The sequence below is a fragment of the Caretta caretta genome, chromosome 24 (assembly GCF_965140235.1).
Source record: "Caretta caretta isolate rCarCar2 chromosome 24, rCarCar1.hap1, whole genome shotgun sequence".
Lineage (NCBI taxonomy): Eukaryota > Metazoa > Chordata > Testudines > Cheloniidae > Caretta > Caretta caretta.
Window position 1 is genome coordinate 15,904,662 of NC_134229.1, and position 26,846 is coordinate 15,931,507.

Genomic DNA, 26,846 nt, shown 5'->3' on the forward strand with positions numbered 1-26,846 from the left:
AAGAGTACATTTAAAATATAAAATCAGCTTAGAAAAATACTCCATTTGCGGCCTAATCAGTGCAAAGTAGAGTGGAAGAATTACTTCTCAGGTCTTGCTTACAACACGCCTGCTAACAGATCCCAGAATGACATCTGCGTGTTTTGCAACACTGTTAACTCATCTTTAACTTGTGATCCACTAGAACCCCCAGATCCCTTTCTGCAGTACTCCTTCCTAGGCAGTCATTTCTCATTTTGTGTGTGTGCAACGGATTCTTCCTTCCTAAGTGGAGCACTTTGCGTTTGTCCGTATTGAATTTCATCCTGTTTACTTCAGACCATTTCTCCAGTTTCTCCAGATCATTTTGAATTTTAATTCTATCCTCCAAAGCACTTGCAATCCCTCCCAGCTTGGTATCACACAGAATACACAAAGTGTATAAATGTACTCTCTATGCAATTATCTAAATCATTGTTGAAGATATTGAACACAGGGAACAGAACCAGGTTGTGTCGTCATTTGCACCAGTGCAAAAAGGGTCTGGCTGTTAAACCCCAACTGGAGACTAAATTCGTAAATTGCTCCTGTCAGATTTTCGTTTTATTCCTGAGCTGGAGTTTGAGCTACTGCTGCAGAGTTTATACACTGACTTGCTTGTTGAGGTTGAGCTTAGGGTTGGCCAAGAGTCTGGGAATCACTGACACTGCTTAGACTAGCCTGGGGCGTGCGGACTGTAGTTGCATTGAGCTCTGATAGTGGTTGGTTCATATGATGCTTTAAACCACTTTTTTGCAACAGATTTACTGTATTCTGCAATCAGTAACTGTAGTGAGGCCATATTGGAAATCCTGGGACTTCTAAAGGCCCCTCCCCCAGCCTAGCAGGAGGGACCACTGGACCCAGGAACCAAATGAAGATGGGGGACAGCTAAGGAATAACTGGGACAGGAGTGAAGGTCATAGGTTCAAAACTAGGGGTACAGAGGGGTACACCGAGCAGAGAACCGCGGACAGCGCCCACTGCTCCTCAAAGCTGTCAAGGGAGCTAGCGGATGCCACCCAGAGGAACTCTGCCCAGAAGTATGAGACCAGGGAGGAATGGAAATAGGCCACACAGTCACAGAGCACCCCTCGTCTAGCATCCTCCTCCTGGTATTGTAGATGGTGCCTTTAGCCAGGGCCAGGAAGAGGTTGACGAGGAGGAGCCGGAATAGGGGCTGCAACCAGGCACATTGAAGATAGGATTGCACCAGGGTCTCCCTCACGACGCAGAAGGGGCAGGCCTCGGGAATGGGGGTGAACCGCGCCAGGTGGACACCCGTGCTCATGGCTCCATGAAGGTGGAATAGAAGATGGCCCTGGCAGGCCGTGGGACCAAGATGGAATAAAGGCTGGCCCAGCGGGGCTCCTCACCCTCGACAGGTGGTAAATAGTCCCGCAATTTGGTATCGGGGCGGGACACGAGGGTGAGGAAATGCAGAGTGTGGAGCATGAGCATGTGCAGTTGGTCTCTGGGCACGGTCCGGAACCAAACCGGCTGCAGGGTGCGCAGCCGGCTTGGAGTGTGGGAGCCGGGAGGCCGGGGGTGGTGGTGGTCATGGAACAGGGGTTGAATAAAAAGGTCCAGAGGGCCCGGGGTAAGGGGTGGGTGGGGAACACCCTCTTGCAGGGCCCCCTGCAGGAAGACGAGAGAAACGCGTGACAAGGCATCCCCCTGGTGTAAGTGCAGCGGGGTCGGAAGGGTGAAAAGCCCCATGAGCTGACCGAGCACACGGGGATCCACGCAGTCCCCTCTGTCGTAGTCCAGGAGGTCTCCGACCCTGGTGGTTTCTGCCAGGACCAATCTCCGGTGCATCAGGGTAATTGAGAAATGGCAAAGTGACTGGCGCAGCCCCATCGTCTTGGTCCCTAAACCGGATGGGACGGTCCGCTTCTGCATCGACTTTAGGAGGGTCAGTAATATTTCAAAATGTGAGGCCTACCCTATGCCGCAGATTGATGTACTACTAGACTGCCTGGGGGATGCACAGTACATCAGTACCCTGGACCTCACAAAGGGGTATTGGCAACTCCCCCTAAGTCTGAGCTCTCGGGAGAAGACTGCCTTTTCTACCTCCACCAGGTGGTATCAATTCACCCGAATGCCTTTAGGTCTTCATGGGGCACCAGCCACCTTCCAGAGGTTGATGGACGGGATCCTACAGCTACACAAATCCTTTGCGGCTGTGTACCTTGACGACGTGATAATTTACAGCCGCTGTTGGTAGGACCACCTCAACCAGGACACCGCCGTCCTACGGGGCCTGCGGGATGCCGGGCTGATGGCCAACCCCAAGAAATGCAAAATTGGCTGGCAAGAGGCATGAACTGGTGCTCTTCAGCCCTGACTTTGACAGGGAGTTCCTGCTACAGATTGATGAGTCGGAGGTGGGCCTGGGGGCAGTCCTTTCACAGGAGGTAAATGGGGAAGAACATCCTATATTATATATCAGCCGTAACCTGTTCCCCTGAGAGCGAAATTATATGGTGGTTGAGAAGGAAGCACTGGCCGTCAAGTGGGCCGTGGACACCTTATTATATTATCTTGTAGGCAGCCCCTTCGTACTAGTAACTGACCACGCATCTCTGAAGTGGCTACAAACAGCAAAGAAGACAAACCCTCGGATTATGTGGTGGTACCTAACCCTGCAGCCTTATGCCTTCACCATTCAGCATTGACCATAGAATCATAGAAGATTAGGGTTGGAAGAGTCCTCAGGAGGTATCTAGTCCAATCCCCTGCTCAAGGCAGGACCAATCCCCAACTAAATCATCCCAGCCAGGGCTTTGTCAAGCCTGACGTTCACCACCCTCCTAGTAAAAAAGTTTTTCCTAATATCCAACCTAGACCTCCCCTACTGCAACCATTGCTCCTTGTTCTGTCATCTGCCACCACTGAGAACAGCCGAGCTCCATCCTCTTTGGAACCCCCCTCCAGGTAGTTGAAAGCTGCTATCAAATCCCCTCTCACTCTTCTCTTCTGCACACTAAATAACCCCAGTACCTTCAGCCTCTCCTTGTAAGTCATGTGCCCCAGCCCCCTGATCATTTTTGTTGCCCTCCAATTTGTTGCCCACTGGACTCTCTCCAATTTATCCACGTCCCTTCTGCAGTGGGGGGACCAAAACTGGACCCAATACTCCAGGTGTGGCCTCACCAGTGCTAAATAGAGAGGGAAAATCACTTCCCTCGATCTGCTGGCAACATTCCTATAAATACAGCCCAATGTGCCGTTGGCCTTCTTGGCAACAACAAGGGCACACTGGTGACTCTTATCCAGCTTTTCATCACTGCAATCCCCAGGTCCTTTTCTGCAGAACTGCTGCTTAGCCAGTTGGTCCCCAGCTTGTAGCGGTGCATGGGATTTTTCCTTCCTAAGTGCAGGACTCTGCACTTGTCCTTGTTGAACCTCAACAGATGTCTTTTGGCCCAATCCTCCAATTTGTCTAAGTCACTCTGGACCCTATCCCTACCCTCCAGCCTATCTACCTCTTCCCCGAGCTTAGTGTGATCTGCAAACTTGCTGAGGGTGCAATTCATCCCATCACCCAGATCATTAATAAAGATGTTGAACGAAACTGGCCCCAGGACCGACCCTGGGTACCGGCTACCAACTAGACACTACCCATTGAGCCGACGATCTAGCCAGCTTTCTATCCACCTTTATAGTCCATTCATCCAGCCCATACTTCTTTAACTTGCTCGCAAGAATACTGTGGGAGACCGTATCAAAAGCTTTGCTAAAGTCAAGATATATCACGGCCACTGCTTTCACCATATCCACAGAGCCAGTTATCTCACCTTCCTCTCCTCCAAGCGCTTCAAAATGGATTCCTTGAGGGCCCACTCCATGATTTTGCCAGGGACTAAAGTGAAGCTGACCGGTCTGTAGTTCCCCAGGTTCTCTTTCTTCCCCTTTTTCTTCCAGACAGAGCTGTGTGCCAAAGTGATCAACTTTGGCTGGTGTTGGGTTACAAATCACGTCAGTGCAGGGGTCATGAAATGTTGTTATCCTTATTGTGTGAGCAAAGGGCAGCAGAACTGTGCTTCGCCTGTCCAGATTGAGGGGGCCCCGAGCGTGTCCGGTCTCTGCACTGTGTCTCTGTGCCCTGCACTGAGCGTGTGCGTTGTTTGCACTCTGTGTCTCTGCCATGCACCAGTGTGTGCATGTAGGTGTGTATGTTAGGGTGAGCAGACAGCAAGTGTGAAAAATCGGGACGGGGGTAGGGAGGAATAGGAGCCTATAAAAGAAAAAGACCCAAAAATCGGGTCTGTCCCTACTGGTCACCCTAGTGTATGTGCATATTTCCATGCTGCCCCATGCTGGAGGGGCTGAGTTCTGCTCTCTCTCGCTCGCTCACTCGCTCTGTGGGTATGGGGTGTGTGTGTGTGTGTGTGTGTTGTAAGTACACACTGTCACCCCCTGACTGCATTGTGACATTTAGGGCTGTGTGTCCACCTGGAAACGTGCTGAGGGGGGGCAGGTATCTCGGCTCCACTCTGCCCCACCCCTATTACCCCCCCCCCCCCCCAGCCGGCTGGGGTGAGGCCTGGCCCTGCTTCCTAGCCAGCTGCTGCTTTCACTTTCCCCACTCCCTGATCAGGAGCGAACCAGAACTGGAGGAAGGCAGCAGGAGAGAGCCGGGGGCCCAGCCAAAGGCAGGCAGGGGAGGCCCCCGCACAGAGAGGGGGTGGCAGGAAGAGGGGGAGCGAGGAGCCCACAGACGGTGACAGCAGCTGAGACACTGCGGACGGGACGGGGTGAGCCGTGTGCCCACAGATTGCTGCCCCTTCCCGGAGACCATCAACCCCCCCTGAGCGCAGCCCAGCCTTGGGGACGGTAAGAGATTCCCCCTGCTAGGGATTTTCCTCCCCATCCTCAAATTCCTCTCCCCCACTTCCTGTGAGTTCCTGGGGAACACCTGGCCCCTGGGCCCCCTTTGCGCCTCCCCCGGTGTGGCTGCAGTTCGGGGCTGTGTTGGGGCAGCTGCTAAGCCGCCCTGCAGAGGAACTCGTGCTGGGGACAGTGTCCAGCCTGTGGCCTGCGGGGGGTCGGATTAGGTGGCCCCCAGGATAGTCCCCTTCCGGCTCTGCAGTCGATGAATCTGTGTTTTTCACCTGCAAAAGCTGTGGCTGAAAAGACTGTGCTCGGCTCTGGTTCCTCAGACTCTCACTTGGCATCAGTAGAAATAGCTGGGCCCCAATGCCGGTGTCCTCTGTTCCCTGTGCTCCGAGCTGGGATGGGGTCCGAGAAAGCCGTGTGCTCCCCGTCTTCCTGCCAGGCCTTTCGGGTAAGCGAGAGCAGCTGCAGGGCTCCCCACGGCTCCTCTGACCTAGAGAGCAGCCAAGAGAGAAAGCTGGGTCTGCGCATGGCTCTGCCTATTCACAGATGACATATTGTCCCTGTCAGCAGCAGTGCTCTGGGCTGGCTCGAAAATCTCCCCACTCATTTCCAGGAGTTCATGGGAGCTGAGATCTTGTGAAAATTCTCACCTGTGGGGCTGCACAGTGCTCAGATAATGGGGGCCCTGATCTCAGCCAGGGGCTGTGCAGCACCTCACACAATGGGGTCCCTGATCTCGATCGGGGTTCCTATGCACTACTATGCTACAAATAATAAATAATGATTAAAACCAAACGACTCCTGTTTTTTCCACACAGCCCCTGCCTCATTCAGTGCACGGGTCCGATACGTAAGGGGCAGAGTTAAGGTTGCATGGGCCACCATAAATGTGCCTTTTCCTAACTTTTGAGGGCTTGACACTGTGCTGTTGGCGCAGGATTTTCTGGACATAGCCTTAACTAGGAGCTGAAATGTTCAATCGTAGAATCATAGAATATCAGGGTTGAAAGGGACCTCAGGAGGCCATCTAGTCCAACCCCCTGCTCAACGCAGGACCGATCCCCAATCAAATCGTCCCAGCCAGGGCTTTGTCAAGCCTGACCTTAAAAACTTGTAAGGAAGGAGATTCCACCACCTCCTCAGGTAACGCATTCCAGTGTTTCACCACCCTCCTAGTGAAAAAGTTTTTCCTAATATCCAACCTAAACCTCCCCCACTTCAACTTGTGACCATTACTCCTTGTTCTGTCATCTGCTACCACTGAGAACAGTCTGGATCCATCCTCTTTGGAACCCCCTTTCAGGTAGTTGAAAGCAGCTATCAAATCCCCCCTCATTCTTCTCTTCCGCAGAGTAAACAATCCCAGTTCCCTCAGCCTCTCCTCATAACTCATGTGTTCCAGTCCCCTAATCATTTTTGTTGCCCTTCGCTGGACTCTCTCCAATTTTTCCACATCCTTCTTGTAGTGTGGGGCCCAAAACTGGACACAGTACTCCAGATGAGGCCTCACCAATGTCGAATAGCAGTCCTTCTAATGTTTCTTCTTCTCTGCCGCAGACTGAGCGCCATGGCTCTCGATGAGTTCAAAGCCGCAGTCTATGAAGGGAGGCTGACAGATGCGATTTCTAATGTGCAGCAGAGACCGCTGGAGTCGTTTAACAGCCACACCCTCAGCATCGCCATCACGGGGGAGTCGGGCTCCGGAAAGTCCTCCCTCATCAACGCCATGCGGGGGCTATGTGCTGGTGATGAAGGCGCTGCTGAAACTGGGATGTTAGATGCCATGAGGGAGCCGATGGTTTATCCAGATCCCATCCTTCCAGGCGTCACGCTCTGGGACCTGCCAGGGGTGGGGACATTCTATTTCCCTCTAGACACCTACTGTGAGCGGCTCAATTTGAGCCAATACGAGTTCTTCATCATCGTCGGCTCCCAGCGCTTCCGCTCCGACCACGCCAGGCTGGTCCGTGAGATCCAGAGAATGGGCAAGAGGTTCTACTTTGTGCGCTCCAAAGCCGACGTGGACCTGGATGCTTCCAGGAGGCAGCGTTCCTCCAGCTACAACCAGGAGAGGATCCTGCAGCAGATCAGGGAGGACTGCAGGAGAGGCGTAGCAGCTGAGGGAGTGGGCCACCCACAGGTTTTTGTCGTTTCAAGTAGGGAACCCAACTGCTACGATTTTCCCCTCCTGCGACAAACTTTGCAGACGGAGCTGCCGAGCCTGAAGAGACACGCCTTCCTGCTTAGCCTGCCTGCTGTCGCCTCCCGCATTGTCAACCAGAAGAAAGCCGACCTGAAGGGAGAGATTTGGAAAACAGCCCTTTTCTTATGTCTTCTCGCAGCCATTCCTGTCCCAGGCATCGCTTTCTTGTGCACCTTCTTTGGCTTCCGGAAACACCTGTTCCAACACTACAGCAGCTTTGGCGTGGACGACAGGTCCCTCTCTGCTCTCGCCCACCAGGTTGGGGAGCCCGTGCGGGAGCTGACGGCTGTGATGACGTCCTTGGGAACGACCCCCATGATGGCTCTGAAGCTGTTGTTGGATTCGGTGGGGGCTGCCGTGATGGTAGCGGAATATTCGTGGAAGCGCCTCCCCGTATTTGGTGCCATGGTGTCAGGAGGGGTGGCGCTGGTTACCACGTACTTCATGCTGCGGAAGTGTTTGGCCTCTGTAGCTGACGATACCCAGCGGGTTCTGAGCAAAGCTCTGGAGGCCGAACGGGAAAACACCATCTAGGATTTGGTGTTGCATTGGATGAGCCTGCTGCTGTCTAGAAGACACAGTCTTGGACTTCAAGCAGGAAAGATTCCTGCTTCTTCATCCAGGAGTTGCATGTGTAGGCCAAAAGCCTAACGAGAAGAAATTGTCTTAAGTAAAATTTTGCTTATTTTGCCTTATACTCCATTTTGCTAGCTTTGAATTAGTATGAAGAAATTATTCTGAGTTTATTTTTTGCTGATTGTGTTAACATTTGTTCTTCGAAAGACAGATGTTTTATGACTGTAATTGCGTTATTTACTGTTTGATGTGAGTGAAGAATGTATGGTAATTAACTGAGTCAGGACAACTGGGCCGGATGGTCAAGAAGGGAGTGGAGGAGTCAAGAGGCACCAACTTTATGATCAATCACCCGGATGGCAGATTTATGACCCTAAAGCAAAGGCATACGCCCCAAGGACAAGATAAGGAGTTGAGCCAAAGGGATGAGAAAGAAACAGCTGCAGATCCTCCCGGTAACAACTCACAATAATGCTAATTAAGAGCAACCTTGTATACCTCGTGATTGACAGCTCTGGTGTAACACAGGTATGTCCATAGACTTGTATGGGAACGTATCGCTATAAAAGAAGGGTGTATTGCCATGGGACTTTGGGTTCGTTCTGCATCAACCTTGGAGCTTCGAATGCATTCAACAGCCCTGCTCCCCTCCCTCGTGTGCAGGTTCAGCTGGCCACTGGAACTGACCGAGCAACACTAAGGACTGGTAACTGTAAGATCCAGCTGCAGAACCTTTTGTGTGTGTGTGTGTGTGTGTGTGAATGGAAGCACATGCTGATTTTAATACTTAAATTGTACTCTCAATAAACGCGGTGTATTGCCCACCATAAACCATCTTGGGCGTCATTGCACACAAGTCAAAGCGCCCATAATGAATGAGACAGACTCAGTAACAGCTCAGTGCTCCTGAGGTTTTACCCCACAAGGAATGAGGCAGCTTCCTTCTTCACATTCATACAACAAAAATAAAATTATACTGAATCCGGTTCTATCAGCCTAGGTCCCGCTGGGCTCCTCCATCCCTTCGGTATCTGAACACCTTACAAACATGAATGGACTGGATCCCCGCACTGGGGCAGATCAGCTGTCATTCCATTGGAGTCAGTGGGGAAGATCCCAGCTGGGGTCAATGGGGCGTAGCTCCATTGGAGTCAGTGGGGCCAGATCCCAGCTGGGGCCGATCAGCTGTAGCTCCGTTGCAGCTTAGAAGCTGAAGGCCTTGTCCTCATGGGGAAGTTTTTCGGCATAACCTAAGGTGTGAATTTAAACCAATAGAGTGATCCTGGTGTAACCTTGTGTGTGGACGCTCTCACGCTGGCAGAAGAGTAGCTTTTTTCAGTTTCGTTTATGTCACTTGGGAGGGGGTTTAAGCTGAACCGGAGAATGTCACAGTTTCGTTTAAAGAAAAGGAGTACTTGTGGCACCTTAGAGACTAACCAATTTATTTGAGCATGAGCTTTCGTGAGCTACAGCTCACTTCATCAGATGTTTCGTTTATGTCACTTGGGGGGGGGAGGGATAGCTCAGTGGTTTGAGCACTGGCCTGCTAAACCCAGGGTTGTGAGTTCAATCCTTGAGGGGGCCATTTAGGGATTTGGGGCAAAAATTGGGAATTGGTCCTGCTTTGAGCAGGGGGTTGGACTAGATGACCTCCTGAGGTCCCTTCCAACCCTGATATTCTATGATTCTATGATTCTAAGAGCATCCACGGGGTAGGGGGTTAGAGCCGTGGATCCGGTAAACCTGGCCTTTGAAGACAAGGACTAAAAGCCTCATTAGAATTCTGCCCTGTGAATCTGGTCAGTTGCATTTAGCTGCAATGCTGGGGCAGTGGGTTTGCTCTGTGTGTGGTTTTCCATGCTGACCAGTATCGTCTTGTTGTTTCCTTGCTCTTTTTCTTGGCCTGTTTGTTGAATCTACCTATTGCCAATAGTCTTACACTTAGATTGAAAGCTCTTCTGGGAGGGCCAGTCTTTGTGTTATATCTTCATACAGTGCCTGGCACAATGGGGCCCTGGTTTCTATTTGCTACCGTAATACAAACAACTCACAATAATTGGCCCGGTACCATGTGCCATCACCATATAAACAGGCTGACAGTCAATATCGATTCTAATCACGGCATCTTGCGATCATGTGATGCTTTATTGACTCATTCACTCCCTGCCACAGATCATGTTTAACTTAATAACGTTGTTAGATTCCATACCCGCCAGGCAGCGCGTATCCACGTTTACCTTCATTCACTAATCTCGGTATTTGTTGCCTTTGGGTTCACAGTCACCGCGCTGGTTTAATAAAGGTACATTGAACACACGCCGCTGCCTGCAGCTTCCTGGGCATCTCTGCTCAGGCTTCCCGCCCAGGGTAAGTGGAGGGACCCAGGCTCCCCCCAGCTGCCAGCGCAGCTCTCCCCAGCCTGGCTCTGGAGGCTGTGGGTGGGAGGGGGTCGGAGCCGCAGCCTGGCCACAGAAAGGGCCAGGTGGGGAGCTGTGTGGAGCTGCCGTGGACCCTCCACCTGCCTCCACCTGCTCTGGGTGGATTAGATGGGCCCCAGGGCAGTCCCCTTCCGGCTCTGCAATCGATGAATCTGCGTTTTTCACCTGCAAAAGTTGTGGCTGAAAAGACTGGGCCCGGCTCTGGTTCCTCAGACTCTCCCTTGGCATCAGTAGAAATAGCCGGGCCCCAATGCCGGTGTCCTCTGTTCCTCTGCGCCCAGCTGGGATGGGGTCCGAGAAAGCCGTGTGCTCCCCGTCTTCCTGCCAGGCCTTTCGGGAGAGCGAGAGTGGCTGCAGGGCTCCCCATGGCTCCTCTGACGTAGAGAGCAGCCAAGGGAGAAGGCTGGGTCTGAGCATGGCTCTGCCTATTCACAGATGACATATTGTCCCCGTCAGCAGCAGTGCGCTGGGCTGGTTCGAAAATCTCCCCGCTCATTTCCAGGAGTTCATGAGAGCTGAGATCTTGTGAAAATTCTCACCGGTGGGGCTGTGCAGTGCTCAGGATAATGGAGGCCCTGATCTCAGCCAGGGGCTGTGCAGCTCCTGGCATAATGGGGCCCCGATCTCGGGAATTGGCCAATGGGAGCTGTGGGGGTGGTGCTTGCGGGCACGGTCAGCGCAGAGACACGCTGTCCCCCTCCCCCCAGGCACAAGCGGAGATGTGCCAGCAGCCAGCCACTTCCGGGAGTGGCGTGGGGCTATTGCAGGCAGGCAGCCTGTCTGAGCCCTGCTGTGCCACCGGCCAGGAGCCACCTATGGTAAGCGCCTCCTGGCCAGAGCCTGCACCTCGCACCCTCTACTGCACCCCAACACTCTGCTCCCTCCTGCACCAAACTCCCTCCCAGAGCCCACACCCCTCACTCTCTCTTGCACCCCAAGACCCTGCACCAGCCCAGAGCTCCCTCCTGCACCAAACTCCCTCCCAGAGCCCACACCCCTCTATGATGCTCTGTACCTCAGGTAACACCTAGCACCCCCATGTTCATCCCTGTAAAATGATTGTATGGTATCCAATGCAAAGTTTGTCATGTCGGGCGTCTTTGGAAGGCTCACGATGTACTGAGCATTGTTGTTACAGTGATGTTACAGATTATAATTTCATGTATATAGTTATAAGGCTGAAAATGTATCCTCATGGATTAAAGCATGCCCAGACAAAAACTCTCCAAGAGCAGAGGGGCAGTTCACACCTCATCAGGACAGGCATGGGACAAACCCAGCCCAGCCTCACAGGAACAATGGACACTGGCCTAGGCAGCAACAACAGAATCTGTTAGACCCTTGAGGGAGTCACCCCCCTTCCTTTGGTCAGTTTGGATCTGCGATAAGGTAATGCTCCCCTGACTCTGAAGGGTGGGGGGGAAAGCCAATAGGGAAGAAAGAATATGATAAAAGGGAGAGACGTTTGCCATGCTCTTCCTCTCTCTTCCACCTACATCTACAGACACCACACCACGCGACTGAAGCACTGAGCAAAGGGAAGAGCCTGGCTAAAGAGCAACCAGCCAGCCTGTGGTGAGAAGCATCGAAGTTTGTAAGGACATTGAAAGTGTTAAGATCAGCTTAGTATGCGTTTTGCTTTTATTTCATTTGACCAAATCTGACTTGTTATGCTTTGACTTATAATCACTTAAAAATCTATCTTTATATTTAGTAAATCTGGTTGTCTGTTCTACCTGAAGCAGTGTGTTTGGTTTGAAGCGTGTCAAAGACTCCCCTTGGGATAACAAGCCTGGTACATATCAATTTCTTTGTTAAATTGACAAACTCATATAAGCTTGCAGCGTCCAGTGGCCATGACTGGACACTGCAAGACGGAGGTTCCCAGGGTTGTGTCTGGGACCAGAGATATTGGCTAGTGTCATAGAATCATAGAATCATAGATCATAGAATATAAGGGTTGGAAGGGACCCCAGAAGGTCATCTAGTCCAACCCCCTGCTCGAAGCAGGACCAAATCCCAGTTAAATCATCCCAGCCAGGGCTTTGTCAAGCCTGACCTTAAAAACCTCTAAGGAAGGAGATTCTACCACCTCCCTAGGTGTCATTTGATTGCAAGTAGCTGGGAGCAGTTTACATGCCAGAGGCTCTGTGTGAACAGCCCAGGAGTGGGGGTTCTCACAGCAGAGCAGGGTAAGGCTGGCTCCCAGAATCAAGGATTGGAGTGACCTAGCAGATCACCAGTCCGGATAATACCAGAGGGGAACTTCACACCCTCTCCGCACCCCAATCCCCTGCCCCAGCCCAGAGTTCCCTCCTGCACCAAACTCCCTCCCAGAGCCCACAACCCTCACCCTCTCCTGCACCCTGACACTCTGCATCAGCCCAGAGCTCTGTCCTGCACCCAAACTGCCTCCCAGACTCTGCAGCCCCTCCTGCACCCCAATCCCCTGCCCCCCCCGCCCTGCACCAAACTCCTTCCCAGGAAAAAGACTTGTATACAGCAGCCCCACCAACTCTAATAGCCCTGGGCTCACAGGAGAGTTAATCCGGCCCTGCCTATGCCCTGGTCCCTTACACCTCCCTACCCAGAAATCAAACCTGCGCTCACTTCGGCTGGGTCAGGCTGCAGAGATTCTGGAGCAGCCCAGGCAGCCGATAGACCTTCCTGAATGTTTCGACCTGGCCAGCCTTGGACAACACACAGTGAGTGGGGAGCAGGGGAGGAGGGAAGAGGCGAGAATGCACCTGCCCCCCACCACTGAGATAGGCGCACTATGCTTGGGACTGTTGGTAAGACCGTCTGGATCAGGGGTGTGTGTCTTACATCCCAGATACTGTTGATGTATTAATTGCTGGCATCCCCAGGTTTATTCTGTTGTCCCCGCTAATAATAAAGTTTTCTTTGTTGAACTCCCAAGAGGTGCCGACTTCCCCAGTTCCCAAGGGGTTCTCGACCCCCACTCCGCCCCGGGCCCCACCCCCGCTCCAACCCTTCCCCCAAGCCCCGTCCCCTGCCCTGCCTCTTCTCATCCCCGTGTCTCCCCCTCCTCCTGTATATCCTGAACGCCATTGAACAACTGATTGCAGCAGCTGGGAGGTGCTGGGAGGGAGGGGGAGGCGCTGATCCATGGGGCTGCCAGTGGATGCTAAACACCCACAATTTTTTCCATGGGTGCACCAGCCCCAGAGCACCCACGCAGTCAGCGCCTATGGAACCTGCCAGGAGTCAATGCTTCAGTGGGGTGCCTTGACTATCACGGGTGCCCAGAGCGGTATACACAGGGCAGTATAGATACTTTCCATAGGTTTCTGGGTGTGGCTCAAGTCGATTTTAAGTTTGCAGAAGGAACCCCTCGGAAATTGAACCCCTTTTGGCTGCCAGCACTGGTGGAAGGGTTACACTGATATCCCTATAAACACCGACTCCCTTTCCAACATACAAAGATCCAGTCCAAACACTCAACCAGCAAGGCTGATGCTTGGGTCCATTTTATGCCCTTTAATCCGTGTTTCCTAACTGCAATAAACCTCAGATGCACCAAGTGCCAGATCAAATTCCTTGGGCATTTATTAAAGGTTAAAAGCATTTCTATGGGGGGAGGGGGCAGTTGAATGATGATAAAGCCACAACCAATGAGCACACATTGCAATTGAATCCACATTGCCCATTGCCTGCACAATACAGATGTGACCAGTTCCCCAGGAACCTGGAACTGGGGTCCCGCTGAGCCCTCTGTCTTACCAACCTGGGCTCCCTCTCACACTGTGATGCTGTGACAAGCTGCAAACCCCTCCAGGTCCTTAACACAGCCATCCACAGGCAGGGACACACCCACCTGAGTTACTTGAATGCTTCTCCCAGCCACTCATGAACCATCAATAGGGAGGCTCCAGCCAATTCCCCCAGCTCTCCCCCTAGGACTCCAGGGCTGTACCATCCTGCTCTGGTCAGAAGCCTGACCAGTGTAAATTTATTACCCAGTCTGCCCCTCCCTCGATGTGAAGAGGACATGCAACAGCTCTAGTTCCTGAGCAGATTCCCCCAAGCACTTTAGGCAAGACACACTCAGCCCTGGTCTACACTGTTGGAGACCCCAGGGCATGGCCACTAGTTAAGTCGAGGGGATAAAAGGCCATAAGGGTCGAGGAAGTCTCCCTGTTGAAGGCCAAAGGGCTTCTTCTTAACCCCCCTTAATAGAATTCAGGCCTGGCTGGTTTGAGTAAGCTCTTTTGGTCTTAAAACAATGTTGCAGCCGCAGATAATGCCTTATAGTGTAAGGTTTGCTGACACCAAGTTAAAAATAATAGGAGACAGTTACAAGGCCAGACAGGATGTGCTGGTTGTTTAAAGTTGCTAGGAATGCTTGTTAGAGGTTGCAGAAAATAAACATTGTTGTAACCCATATAAAAAAGGCAAAATATTTGTGCAAAGTTTTAAGTGGCTAATGTGTAGTGCAGTAACATTAAAAAATATAAAAAATATATATAATGACCTGCTCTGGTGTGCAGGATTTAAAATTCTGTTCTCCCTGTACCTTGTTTGCAGCTGCAAATAAACTTTTCTGCTTCTCCACCCCATTGTGATTATTAAGTAAAACATACCGGGTAACAAACCCCTGCTGTTGTTTTGCCTCTCGGTACTGGGTGCCGGCAACAACACTACGAGTTTAGGTCGAATTTAGCAGCGTTAGATCGATTTAACCCTGCACCCGTCCACATGATGAAGCCATTTTTGTCGGCTTAATGGGCTCTTAAAATTGATTTCTGTACTCCTCTCCGACGAGGGGATTAGCGCTGAAATCAACATCGCTGGGTCGAATTTGGGGTAGTGTGGACGCAATTCGATGGTATTGGCCCCCGGGAGCTATCCCACAGTGCTCCATTGTGACTGCTCTGGACAGCACTCTGAACTCGGATGCACTGGCCAGGTAGACAGGAAAAGCCCCGCGAACTTTTGAATTTAATTTTCTGTTTGGCCAGCATGGCAAGCGGATCAGCACAGGTGACCGTGCAGATCTCATCAGCAGAGGTGACCATGGAGTCCCAGAAGCGCAAAAGAGCTCCAGCATGGACCGAACGGGAGGTACTGGATCTGGTCGCTGTATGGGGAGACGAATCCGTGCTATCAGAACTCTGTTCCAAAAGATGAAATGCCAAAATATTTGAAAAAATCTCCAAGGGCATGAAGGACAGAGGCGAAACAGGGACCCGCAGCAGTGCTGCGTGAAACTTAAGGAGCTCAGGAAAGCCTACCAAAAAACCCAGGAGGCAAACGCCCGCTTGGGGTCAGAGCCCCAGACATGCTGCTTCTATGTCATGCTGCTTCTAGTCAGAGGTACCGCACTGGAGATTAGGAAACCTGGCCTGTACCCCTGGCTCTGGGAGAGGAGGGTTGTTTCTTTGTAGTGTAGAGATAACTCTAAAGGGTTACACATTTTGTAACTTTGCAGGCCGAGCTCATTGCACCCCTCCATTCCCCCCACCTACTCCCTGTGTGCCACCCTCCCATCCCCCTCTATTTCTTGGGCTCCCTGCAGTGCCTTGCAATCTCCTCCTTGCACTGTGTGTCCCCCATCCCCTCTTGCCAGGGTTCCCCATTCTCCACCCATACCAGAGGGCCACCCATTCTCCATACTGTGCCTGGGTCTGTGTGTGTCTTCCCCAGCTCCAAAGTACCTTCCTTCCCCCCATTAGGCAAGGGAGGTGCAGACAGCTGGTGCTTTCTCTTCCTTGCCTTGAGCAGGCTTTGAGGTGGCAGGAGTTTAGGAAGGAGGTAAGGATGAATGTATGGCCGTCCCTAGACATCATGGTGCCCTACACAGCCCCTCTGTGGGGGGGTGGGGGAGTTGGCCCCAGGCATCCGCGCGGGGGCCTGCGCCCAAGTTCTGTGGGGGGCAGGAGCAGGCTTGGGGCTTCGGAGGCAGGGGAGAAACCACCCCCCAGCACGAGCCGGTGGAGCGGGTTGGGGCTGGGTCGTTCTACTTCCTGCTGCCCAGTGAGTGCAGGGAGGGCCCAACCCTGCACTCACAGGGCAGCGGGAAGTGGAGTGACCTGGCCCCAGCCTGCTTCGCTCTGCTCCCCTGGCTCTCAGCCTTGGGACTTGGGGGGTAGGGGAGAACTGCCCCCCAGCACTCACCGGCGGTGTGGCTGGGAGCCGGAGGAGCGGACCAGGCTGGGGCAGGGTCACTCCACTTCCCGCCCGACCCCTGCTGCAGTCCCCCAGGACATAGCTCAGGGGAAGGGGTGGAGTGGGGGCAGGTCTTGTGTGGAGCAGGGGTGGGAAGAAGTGGCGTGGGGGCGGAGCAGGGGCAGGGGCTTTGGGGAAGGGGTGGAGTGGGGGAGGGACTGGGGCGGAGCAGGGGTGGGAAGAGGTGGCGCGGGGGCACAGCTGGGGCAGGAGCTTTGGGGAAGAGGCGGGATGGGGGCGGAGCAGGGGCGGGGGCAGCTTTCCTGGCAGGCTCAGCCGGCTGGGGAATCGGGCTGGCCACTGGAGCAGCACGCCCCAAATTTCCTGGTGCCCTACACAGCTGCATAGTTTGCATATGGGTAAGGATGGCCCTGGATGAATGAAGCCTTCTCTCTCCAGCTGCCCTTGCTGGCTGAATATCTCTCCTTTGGGTCCCAACAGGGATAGTTTGTCATTTAGGGTGTTGACACATTACTCTATTGGAAGGATGAGCAGGGGTATTGTTACGCTGCAAGGTGCTAATGGCTGCTATTAAAATGAGAGGTTTCCGAGTAGCATCCGTGTTAGTCTGTATTCGCAAAAAGAACAGGAGGACTTGTGGCAGCTTAGAGACTAACCAATTTATTTGAGCATGAGCTTTCGTGAGCTAGAGCATCCGATGAAGTGAGCTGTAGCTCACGAAAGCTTATGCTCAAATAAATGTGTTAGTCTCTGAGGTGCCACAAGTCCTCCTGTTCTTTATTAAAATGAGAGTGATTCCATATGTCACCCATTTCCCCCTCTTTCAATGTTCTGAATATCCCCCAAATCAATAGAGTTCTGACCACTGTTGCCTAGAAATTCTGGAATTGATCAGATTCAGCATTTAAAATTTATCACATCCAATGCCAGACGGGGTGTGGATCGGTGGCTAAGGCCTGGCACTGGTATGCTAGAGATTTAGGTTTTGTCCTGGTTATATCTCTAGTGATGTTGCGTATCCTCTCCGTTAACTCATTTAAAAAAATGGGAGAAGGATGCATGTGTGTGTCAGCTCTTTCCTGACCGCTTTCAAGACTTGGAGATCCACCTGTTGTCTCCTGCCTTGGGCCACGTCTACACTACAGCGTGGAGTCAACTTAAGGTCCATTGACGAGCATAAACTACTGTAATTACATCACTTGTGCATGTCCACACAATGCTCCTTATGTTGGCGGAGCATGTCCACAGCTGGCATCGACAAAGAGAGCAGTGCACTGGGGGTAGCTATCCCACAGTGCAAATCGCCACTTTCTGTTTCTCAGCATTTTGGCAATGGATTGCAGTGCATCATAGGGATGGGCTTCTTGGGAGATATATATATATAATCCATATACCCATGTAATTTGTTATAGGTCATTGAGGCCTAGTGTGGATGGAGTGTGCTTGACATGAATATTTGCGTTGCGTGTTGGCAACTGAACCGAGAACTTAAGGTTTCAAACGGTCAAGAATTGTTTGTGCAAAACAACTTTGTCATGTCCCTGGGAAAGAAGAATCAGCAGATAAGGAAATAACACCAGCTGGACTGCTATTCAAATGTATAAGGATTGGAAGAAATGGGATGCCTTGGATCATGGCAGCCTGCTGTGGACTGTCTCCTTAGAGTTGTGGGTGAAAGGCCCAGACAACAGAGACAGAAGACTAATGATGTCACGAAGTGGATTATAAATGCATGTTTGATGTGTTTGGAGTCTTTCATCGATCCAGAGTCCTGTTTGGATATTGGTGGGTAATGTTGGCTCCCCACACCATGTCATTGAACTGAACCTCGACAGGCCATCAGAACTTCATTCTGATCTTCGGACTCTGGTGTAGTCGTTTGGGGTATGAATGTGGAATGAGTGAGATTCATTTTGTAAGCAATAAAGAGCACTTAGAGTATTACATACCAACACTGTGTCTGGTATCTGCCTGCTCCCCCATCCCATAGGGAGACCCCTGTTGTGGGTCTAACAGTCTCACCATCTCATGATGTAGTTTACTCTGTCCCATCCTCCCAGGGGTTTCCAACTACATTTTGCGACATTTTTCAACTGCCCTTGTAAACTGTGCGCCCACCATCTCTGCCTGAATGTATGGACCCTGCACGGCTCACCAGTCTTGTGATGAGCATTCTGAATAAAACGTGGCTGATCCTGCAGTATTTCATGAACTGAAAATCTGAAAGTAAAACTGTGGCACCTGCCCTCTGTGTGCCATGGAAAGAAACAATTCAAGATTGACGTTGGCATTCACGGAGCAGCTGCATACGGTAGACCATTGCTACTGGACTCGGGAAACGGCACTGAGTGGTGGGATCAGCTCATGATGTGGGTATGGGATGATGAGCAGTGGCTGCAGAACTTTCAGATGCACAAAGCCACCTTCCTGGAATTGCGTGCAGAGCTCGTCCCTGCCCTGTGGTGCAAGGACACCAGAATGAAAGCTGCCCTCATGGTGGAAAAGTGAGTGGTGATCACTTTGTGGAAGCTGGCAATTCCAGACTGCTACTGGTCAGTTGCAAATCGGTTTGGAATTGGGAAGTCCATCGTGGGGGTTGTGGTGATGCAAGTGTGCAGGGCCATTAATTGCCTCCTGATATGAAGGACTGTGACTCTGGGTAATGCATGGGAAAATAGTGGAAGGCTTTGTGGCAATGGGATTCCCTAATTGCAGCGGGGCAATAGATGGCAGGTGTATCCCAGTTTTGGCCCCGACCATCTTGCGATGGAGCACATCAACAGAAATGGCCTCTTCTCTATGATTCCGCAGGTGCTAGTGGATCACTGGGTGCATTTCACTGACATCAGTGCAGGGTGGTCAGGGAAGGTGCATGATGCACACATCTTCAGGAAGTCTGGCCTGTATAGAAAGCTGCATGCAGGGACTTTCTTTCCAGAACAGAAGATTCCAATAGGGGATGTGGAAACGCCCACGGTGATCCTGGGAGACCCAGCCTACCCCTTACTCCTGTGGCTCATGAAGCCTTACACCAGGCATTTTCCAGCACCTGCATGACCCACAGCCCGGCTTTCCCCCTCCTTGCCTCCCATCTCTCTGCCTTCCCAGCACACCCTGGGCCTGGAATCTGGTTGTCAGAGGTTTACATTTAGCCACTCTCCACATGCTGGAAGGGCACCTCTGGGCCACCAAACTGCCACACTTATAAAGTTTTGGGAAGTTCACTTCCTTGGGGTTTTTTCAAAGATCATTTTCAGCATGTGGAATAGGAGCAGTAATTTCACATGTGGGGGCAGATAGGGCTGAAAGGCCTTTGTCTTTGTAGCTAGGCTCACACTGAGAAACTCTGACTTTAGTCTGGGGAGCTAAAGCATTTCACCAATTGCTCTTTTGAGCTTTAAATGGTAAGTGTAGACATAGCCTAAGAGCCCATTCAAGATGGAGTGGCCTGTTAACACCTCTGCAGTTATAGGACAAAAAGAAGTCACTGGGTTACTGATTGTTGCAGTAAGACATAAATCCAGTGCCTTTGTTCAATTCATGATTTTTAGTGTTTAGCAGAGTTATGAATCTATGCTTCCAAGAGCGTCTTTTGAAAGCATTGTGCAGGTTTCCTTTGAGGTTGAGGACTGATAGGTCAGATACAGAGTGATCACGTTGTGAAAAGTGCTCACCCCCAGGTGATAGGGTGTTTTTGTCTTTTATCATTTGCCTGGGTGAGTTCATTTGAGAGAGTAGTGATTGTCTGGCTTCACCCACATAGTTGTTATTGGGACATTTAGTGCACTGGGTGAGGTGCATATGTTGTGATAGGCGTGTGTAGGATCCATGGATCTTGAAAGGTGAGTTGTGGAGGGTACTGTTAATGAAAAAATGAAAGTGACCATTTCTGAAAGCTTCCCTCACCACCAACCTTCCAGACAAACTACACTTGCATTTACCAAAAATGTATAGTACAGACCAGGCCACAGTGTCACAGATAAATGCAAGGTGGAACACATTGTCTAGCATAAGTAGTTAATACATATTCAAAGGGTCTGTCTACACTTGCAGAGTTTTTGCAATGTAAGTTTCACCAGTGACAGGGAACCAGTGAAAGTAAAGTGCTGGTTTGTGTTCTCACTTAATTCCTCAGGCATCAGAGAGTGTTTACACGAGCCGCGCTGTGGGGCAGCTATCCCACAGTGCAGCTCTCTCGATAGGTCTTGTGGGAAGGGGACGTGAGCGGAAGGCATTCTGGGTCCCTGCTCAGTGCCCTGTGCTGCCCTGCTTCAGGTCCCAGCAGCCCCATTACTTCCTTGTTTCTTTCATGGCATTCTTTTTAACTCCCCTGCTGTCTGCCTGCTTTCCCCGCCACATCTACAAGCAAAGGGAAATGGAGTTTCAAACTTCTCAGGGCTTACAGGGGGAGGGACGGACGTCCGTTTACCTGGCGTCAGAGCAGCGGAGATGATGGCCAGAGTGGTCACTTTTGGAACTGTGGGATATCCTCCAGAGGCCAAAAGGTGTTTACACTGGTTGAACGTGTCTTCACTTTCACAACAGCGGAAAAAGAACAGCGGTAAGAACTTTCGAGTTTCACCGCCAAAAGTCATTAACAAGTGTAGACGCTCCCGTGATTTTAGCGCAAAAAAGGGACTTTTTGAGCTTTAAATGGTAAGTGTAGACATAGCCTAAGAGCCCATTCAAGGTGGAGTGGCCTGTTAACACCTCTGCAGTTATAGGACAAAAAGAGGTCACTGGGTTACTGATTGTTGCAGTAAGACATAAATCCAGTGCCTTTGTTCAATTCATGATTTTTAGTGTTTAGCAGAGTTATGAATTTATGCTCCCAAGAGCGTCTTTTGAAAGCGTTGTGCAGATTTCCTTTGAAGTTGATTGATAGGTCAGATACAGAGTGATCACGCTGTGAAAAGTGTTCACCCCCAGGTGATAGGGTGTTTTTTTCTTGACTGACTCCCTGCTCTTCCTCCAGGTTTCCTGATGTCCAGATGCCTCCAGCCACCTCTCTCCTAAAGCCAGCAGGAACAGGGCTCTTGTCCTACAGCCCTCACAAGATCCCCAAGGACAGAAGATGCGAATGAGGACAAGGGGCTGCAGGGCTTTGTCCTTTTGGGAGTCTTGGCCCATCTGGGAGCTGTTGCTGGAAAAGCTTCATCGTGCAGAGCCCAACTTCTCTGGGCTGAGCTGACTCTGTGTCTGCAGAGGAAAGGGTGAGTGAGACGTGATTGGTTGCAGAAGCTCAGGTTCCCATGGGAGAGTTACCTGCTCTGGTGGAGATGAGTTTTTTATTAGGGGAGGTGGAGAAAGTGACTAGGGGAGAGGCTGTTTTGGGTTTGATTCTGACAAACAGGGAGGAACTGGTTGAGAATCTGAAGGTGGAAAGCAGCTACTCCCCTCTCCCTCCCCCTCACAGGGGCAGTCCTTGGTCAGCGGAGACCCAGAGTCCCGAGGTGCATTCTCATGAGATCACCTCCCACTCAGAGGGGAGGGGGGAGAAACATCAAGCAACACTTTCACTGCTGATCACAGTTACCACTCCACCATCTTCTGCTGCCACTTCAGACTCTTGAGGTTCCACCCACGTGTCAGTGATTTGAGCTGTGAGTGGGGGTGTGACGGTGGACCCCATAAGGCTTTAGGGAAATATGCTTACAAATGTATATATATGACATACCTGGAATATGTTTTATGCTACATATGCCATGTAACATATCTCTGTAAAGGTTATGATCTACTGAATATATGCCTCCAATTTGTATGTATGTATCATTTTTGTGTTCAAAGTTATGAATATTGGTTGTATACTTGCTTGATTCCAGGGAGGGAGGGATGTCCACCCAGAAGAGAAAGTCTATAAAAATCCCTGGGAGACCTCTCCATTTTGTCTTCAGCTGGCTCAGGAGATAGCCTCTCCACCCCCAAGGATACCTGAAAGAAACTGGAAAAAAGGACAGTAACTACGGTGGGGGGGGGGGGGGGGGGAATAAGTGATTGCTGGACCCAGACTAGAGGGAGACTAGTCTGTAAAAGGAAGCACTGGAACATCACTGAGGGTGAGGTTTTACCTGTATTCAGTTTTACTACTGTAGTAGACGTAGATTTGCGTGTTTTATTTTATTTTACTTGGTAATTCACTTTGTTCTGTCTGTTACTACTTGGAACCACTTAAATCCTACTTTCTGTACTTAATAAAATCACTTTTTACTTATTAATTAACCCGCAGTATGTATCAGTACCGGGGGGAGGGGAGATAGCTGTGCATATCTCTCTATCAGTGTTATAGAGGGTGAACAATCTATGCGTTTACCCTGTATAAGCTTTATACAGGGTAAAACAGATTAATTTGGGGTTTGGACCCCATTGGAAGATGAGCATCTGAGTGTTAAAGACAGGAACACTTCCTAAACCTCTTCCAGGTAAGCCCACAGCTGTTAGGGACGTGGTTCAGACCTGGGTCTGGGTTTGCAGCAGGCTAGCGAGTCTGACTCAAACCAGGCAGGGCTCTGGAGTCCCAAGCTGGCAGGGCAGGAAAGCAGGGGCAGAAGTAGTCGTGGCACATCAATTGGTGACCCCAAGGGGCTTTCTGTGATCCAACCCATCACAGGGGGAACCTCCCTGCTAATACAGGCGAGCAGTCTCTTCCACAGCAGACCTAAGCAGCACTTAGACCTGACGATTGCTTATTTAACAAAACAAAAGACTTTCAATGGAGCTTAGTTAGCTCTATCTTTGAACGGTGGAGAGGGGCAGGTTAATAGCACATGGGACTCGTCAGCACAGCCCGCACCACCAGGCAATACGCCTGTCTCCACCTTCCCCACCCTCTCTCTCTCTGCACTGGGCGCTGGCATCCCAACCTGCTGCTTAGCGAGTTCAGTTCAGCTGAGGGTGACCCCCTCAATCAGGTCAGGCAAAGCACAGTTCTGCTGCCCTTTGCTCACACAATAAGGATAACAACATTTCATGACCCCTGCACTGACATGATTTGTAACCCAACACCAGCCAAAGTTGATCACATTGGCACACAGCTCTGTCTGGAAGAAAAAAGGGAAGAAAGAGAACCTGGGGAACTACAGACCGGTCAGCCTCACTTCAGTCCCTGGCAAAATCATGGAGTGGGCCCTCAAGGAATCCATTTTGAAGCGCTTGGAGGAGAGGAAGGTGAGATAACTGGCTCTGTGGATATGGTGAAAGCAGTGGCTTTCTTGACTTTAGCAAAGCTTTTGATATGGTCTCCCACAGTATTCTTGCCAGCAAGTTAAAGAAGTATGGGCTGGATGAATGGACTATAAAGGTGGATAGAAAGCTGGCTAGATCGTCAGCTCAATGGGTAGTGTCTAGTTGGCAGCCGGTACCCGGGGTCAGTCCTGGGGCCGGTTTTGTTCAACATCTTTATTAATGATCTGGGTGATGGGATGAATTGCACCCTCAGCAAGTTTGCAGATCACACTAAGCTCGGAGAAGAGGTAGATACGCTGGAGGGTAGGGATAGGGTCCAGAGTGACTTAGACAAATTGGAGGATTGGGCCAAAAGACATCTGTTGAGGTTCAACAAGGACAAGTGCAGAGTCCTGCACTTAGGAAGGAAAAATCCCATGCACCGCTACAAGCTGGGGACCGACTGGCTAAGCAGCCGTTCTGCAGAAAAGGACCTGGGGATTGCAGTGATGAAAAGCTGGATATGAGTCAACAGTGTGCCCTTCTTGCCAAGAAGGCCAACGACACATTGGGCTGTATTTATAGGAATGTTGCCAGCAGATCGAGGGAAGTGATTTTCCCTCTCTATTTAGCACTGGTGAGGCCACACCTGGAGTATTGGGCCCAGTTTTGGTCCCTCCCACTGCAGAAGGGACGTGGATAAATTGGAGAGAGTCCAGCAGAGGGCAACAAAGATGATTAGGGGGCTGGGGCACATGACTTAGAAGGAGAGGCTGAAGGTACTGGGGTTATTTAGTCTGCAGAAGAGAAGAGTGAGGGGGGATTTGATAGCAGCCTTCAACTACCTGAAAGGGGGTTCCAAAGAGGATGGAGCTCGACTGTTCTCAGTGGTGGCAGATGACAGGACAAGGAGCAATGGTCTCAAGTTGCAGTGGAGGAGGTCTAGGTTGGATATTAGGAAAAACTTTTTCACTAGAAGGGTGGTGTAGCACTGGAATGGGTTACCTAGGCAGGTGGTGGAATCTCCATCCTTAGAGGTTTTTAAGGCCCGTCTTGACAAAGCCCTGGCTGTGATGATTTAGTTGGTGTTGATCCTGCTTTGAGTAGGAGATTGAACTAGATAACCTCCTGAGGTCTCTTCCATCCCTAATCTTCTATGATTCTATGGTCAATGCTGAATGGTGAAGGCATAAGGCTGCAGGGTTAGGTACCACCGCATAATCCGAGGGTTTGTCTCCTTTGCTGTTTGTAGCCACTTCAGAGATGCGTGGTCAGTTACTAGTATGAAGGGGCCGCCTACATGATAATATAGTAAGGCATCCACGCCCACTTGACCGCCAGTGCTTCTTTCTCAACCACCACATAATTTCGCTCTCAGGGGAACAGGTTACGGCTGATATATAATATAGGGTGTTCTTCCCCATTTACCTCCTATGAAAGGACTGCCCCCAGGCCCACCTCCGACTATAGCAGGAACTCCCTGTCAAAGTCAGGGCTGAAGAGCACCAGTTCATGCCTCTTGCCAGCCAATTTTGCATTTCTTGGGGTTGGCCATCAGCCTGGCATCCCACAGGGCCCGTAGGACGGCGGTGACCTGGTTGAGGTGGTCCTCCCAACAGTGGCTGTAAATTATCACGTCGTCAAGGTACACAGCCGCAAAGGATTTGTGTAGCTGTAGGACCCCGTCCATCAACCTCTGGAAGGTGGCTGGTGCCCCATGAAGACCTAAAGGCATTCGGGTGAATTGATACCACCTGGTGGAGGTAGAAAAGGCAGTCTTCTCCCGAGAGCTCAGACTTAGGGGGAGTTGCCAATACCCCTTTGTGAGGTCCAGGGTACTGATGTACTGTGCATCCCCCAGGCAGTCTAGTAGTACATCAATCTGCGGCATAGGGTAGGCCTCACATTTTGAAATATTACTGACCCTCCTAAAGTCGATGCAGAAGCAGACATCCCATCCGGTTTAGGGACCAAGACGATGGGGCTGCGCCAGTCACTTTGCAATTTCTCAATTACCCCGATGCGCCGGAGGTTGGTCCTGGCAGAAACCACCAGGGTCGGAGACCACCTGGACTACAACAGGGGGGACTGGGTGGATCCCCATGCGCTTGGTCGCCATATGGGGCTCTCCACCCTTCCGACCCCGCTGCACGTAGTCCAGGAGGTGGGGGCTGCCTTGTCACCGTTTCTCTCGTCTTCCTGCAGCGGGCCCTACGAGAGGGCGTTCCCCGCCCACCCCTTACCCCGGGCCCTCTGGACCTTTTTATTCAGCCCCCGTTGCGTGACCAGCACCACCCCCGGCCTCCCCGCTCCCACACTCCAAGCCGGCTGCGCACCCTGAAGCCGGTTTGGTTCCGGACCGTGCCCAGAGACCAACTGCACATGCTCATGCTCCACACTCTGCATTTCCTCACCCTCGGGTCCCGCCCAATATGCGGGACTATTTACTACCTGTCGAGGGTGAGGAGACCCGCTGGGCCAGCCTTTATTCCACCTTCATGGAGCCGTAAGCACGGGCGTCCACCTGGCGCGGTTCATCCCCATACCCAAGGCCTGCCCTTTCTGCGTCGTGAGGGAGAACCTGGCGCAAGCCTATCTTGAATGTGTCAAGTTGCAGCCCCTATTCCGGCTCAGTGGTTTGAGCATAGGCCTGCTAAACCCTGGGTTGTGAGCTCAATCCTTGAGGGGGCTATTTAGGGATCTGGTGCAAAAACTGGGGATTGGCCCTGCTTTGAGCAGGGGGTTGGACTAGATGACCTGCTGAGATCCCTTCCAACCCTGATATTCTATGATTTGATTCTATGAACCTCTTCCTGGCCCTGGCCAAAGGCACCATCTACAATATCAGCAGAAGGATGCTAGATGAGGGGGTGCTCCGTGTCTGTGTGGCTTATTTCCTTTCCTCCCTGGTCTCATACATCTGGGCAGAGTTCCTCTGAGTGGCATCTGCTAGCTCCCTTGACAACTTTGAGGAGCAGTGGGCACTGTCCGGGGTTCTCTGCTCGGTGTACCCCTCTGTACCCCTAGTTTGGAACCTATGACCTTCACTCCTGTCCCTTTTATTCCTTAGCTGTCCCCCATCTTCATTTGGTTCCTGGGTCCAGTGGTCCCTCCTGCTAGGCTGGGGGAGGGGCCTTTAGAAGTCCCAGGATTTCCAATATGGCCTCACTACAGTTACTGATTGCAGAACACAGTAAATCTGTTGCAAAAAAGTGGTTTATAGCATCATACGAACCAACCACTGTCAGAGCTCAATGCAACTACAGTCCACATGCCCCAGGTTAGTCTAAGCAGTGTCAGTGATTCCCAGACACTTGGCCAGTCCTAAGCTCAGCCTCAACAGGCAAATCCGTGTATAAACTCTGCAGCAGTAGCTCAAACTGCAGCTCAGGAATAAAACAAAAATGTGACAGGAGCAATTTAAGAATTTAGTCTCCAGTTGGGGTTTAACAGCC

The 26,846-nt window shown here is 51.3% G+C and overlaps 1 protein-coding gene across 1 annotated transcript; it reads left to right on the plus strand.

The window, feature by feature from the left end:
* The first annotated feature begins 6,397 nt into the window (after window positions 1-6,397).
* On the plus strand, window positions 6,398-8,476 carry LOC125626157 (interferon-inducible GTPase 5). Its single transcript, XM_048828854.2, has one exon. The coding sequence runs from the start codon at window positions 6,398-6,400 to the stop codon at window positions 7,598-7,600; it is 1,203 nt and encodes a 400-aa protein (XP_048684811.2). The 3' UTR covers window positions 7,601-8,476.
* The last annotated feature ends 18,370 nt before the right edge of the window (window positions 8,477-26,846 follow it).

Coding starts and splice junctions, on each gene's coding strand:
- LOC125626157 (XM_048828854.2), top strand. CDS start 6,398: ATGTTTCTTCTTCTCTGCCGCAGACTGAGCGCCATGGCTCTCGATGAG.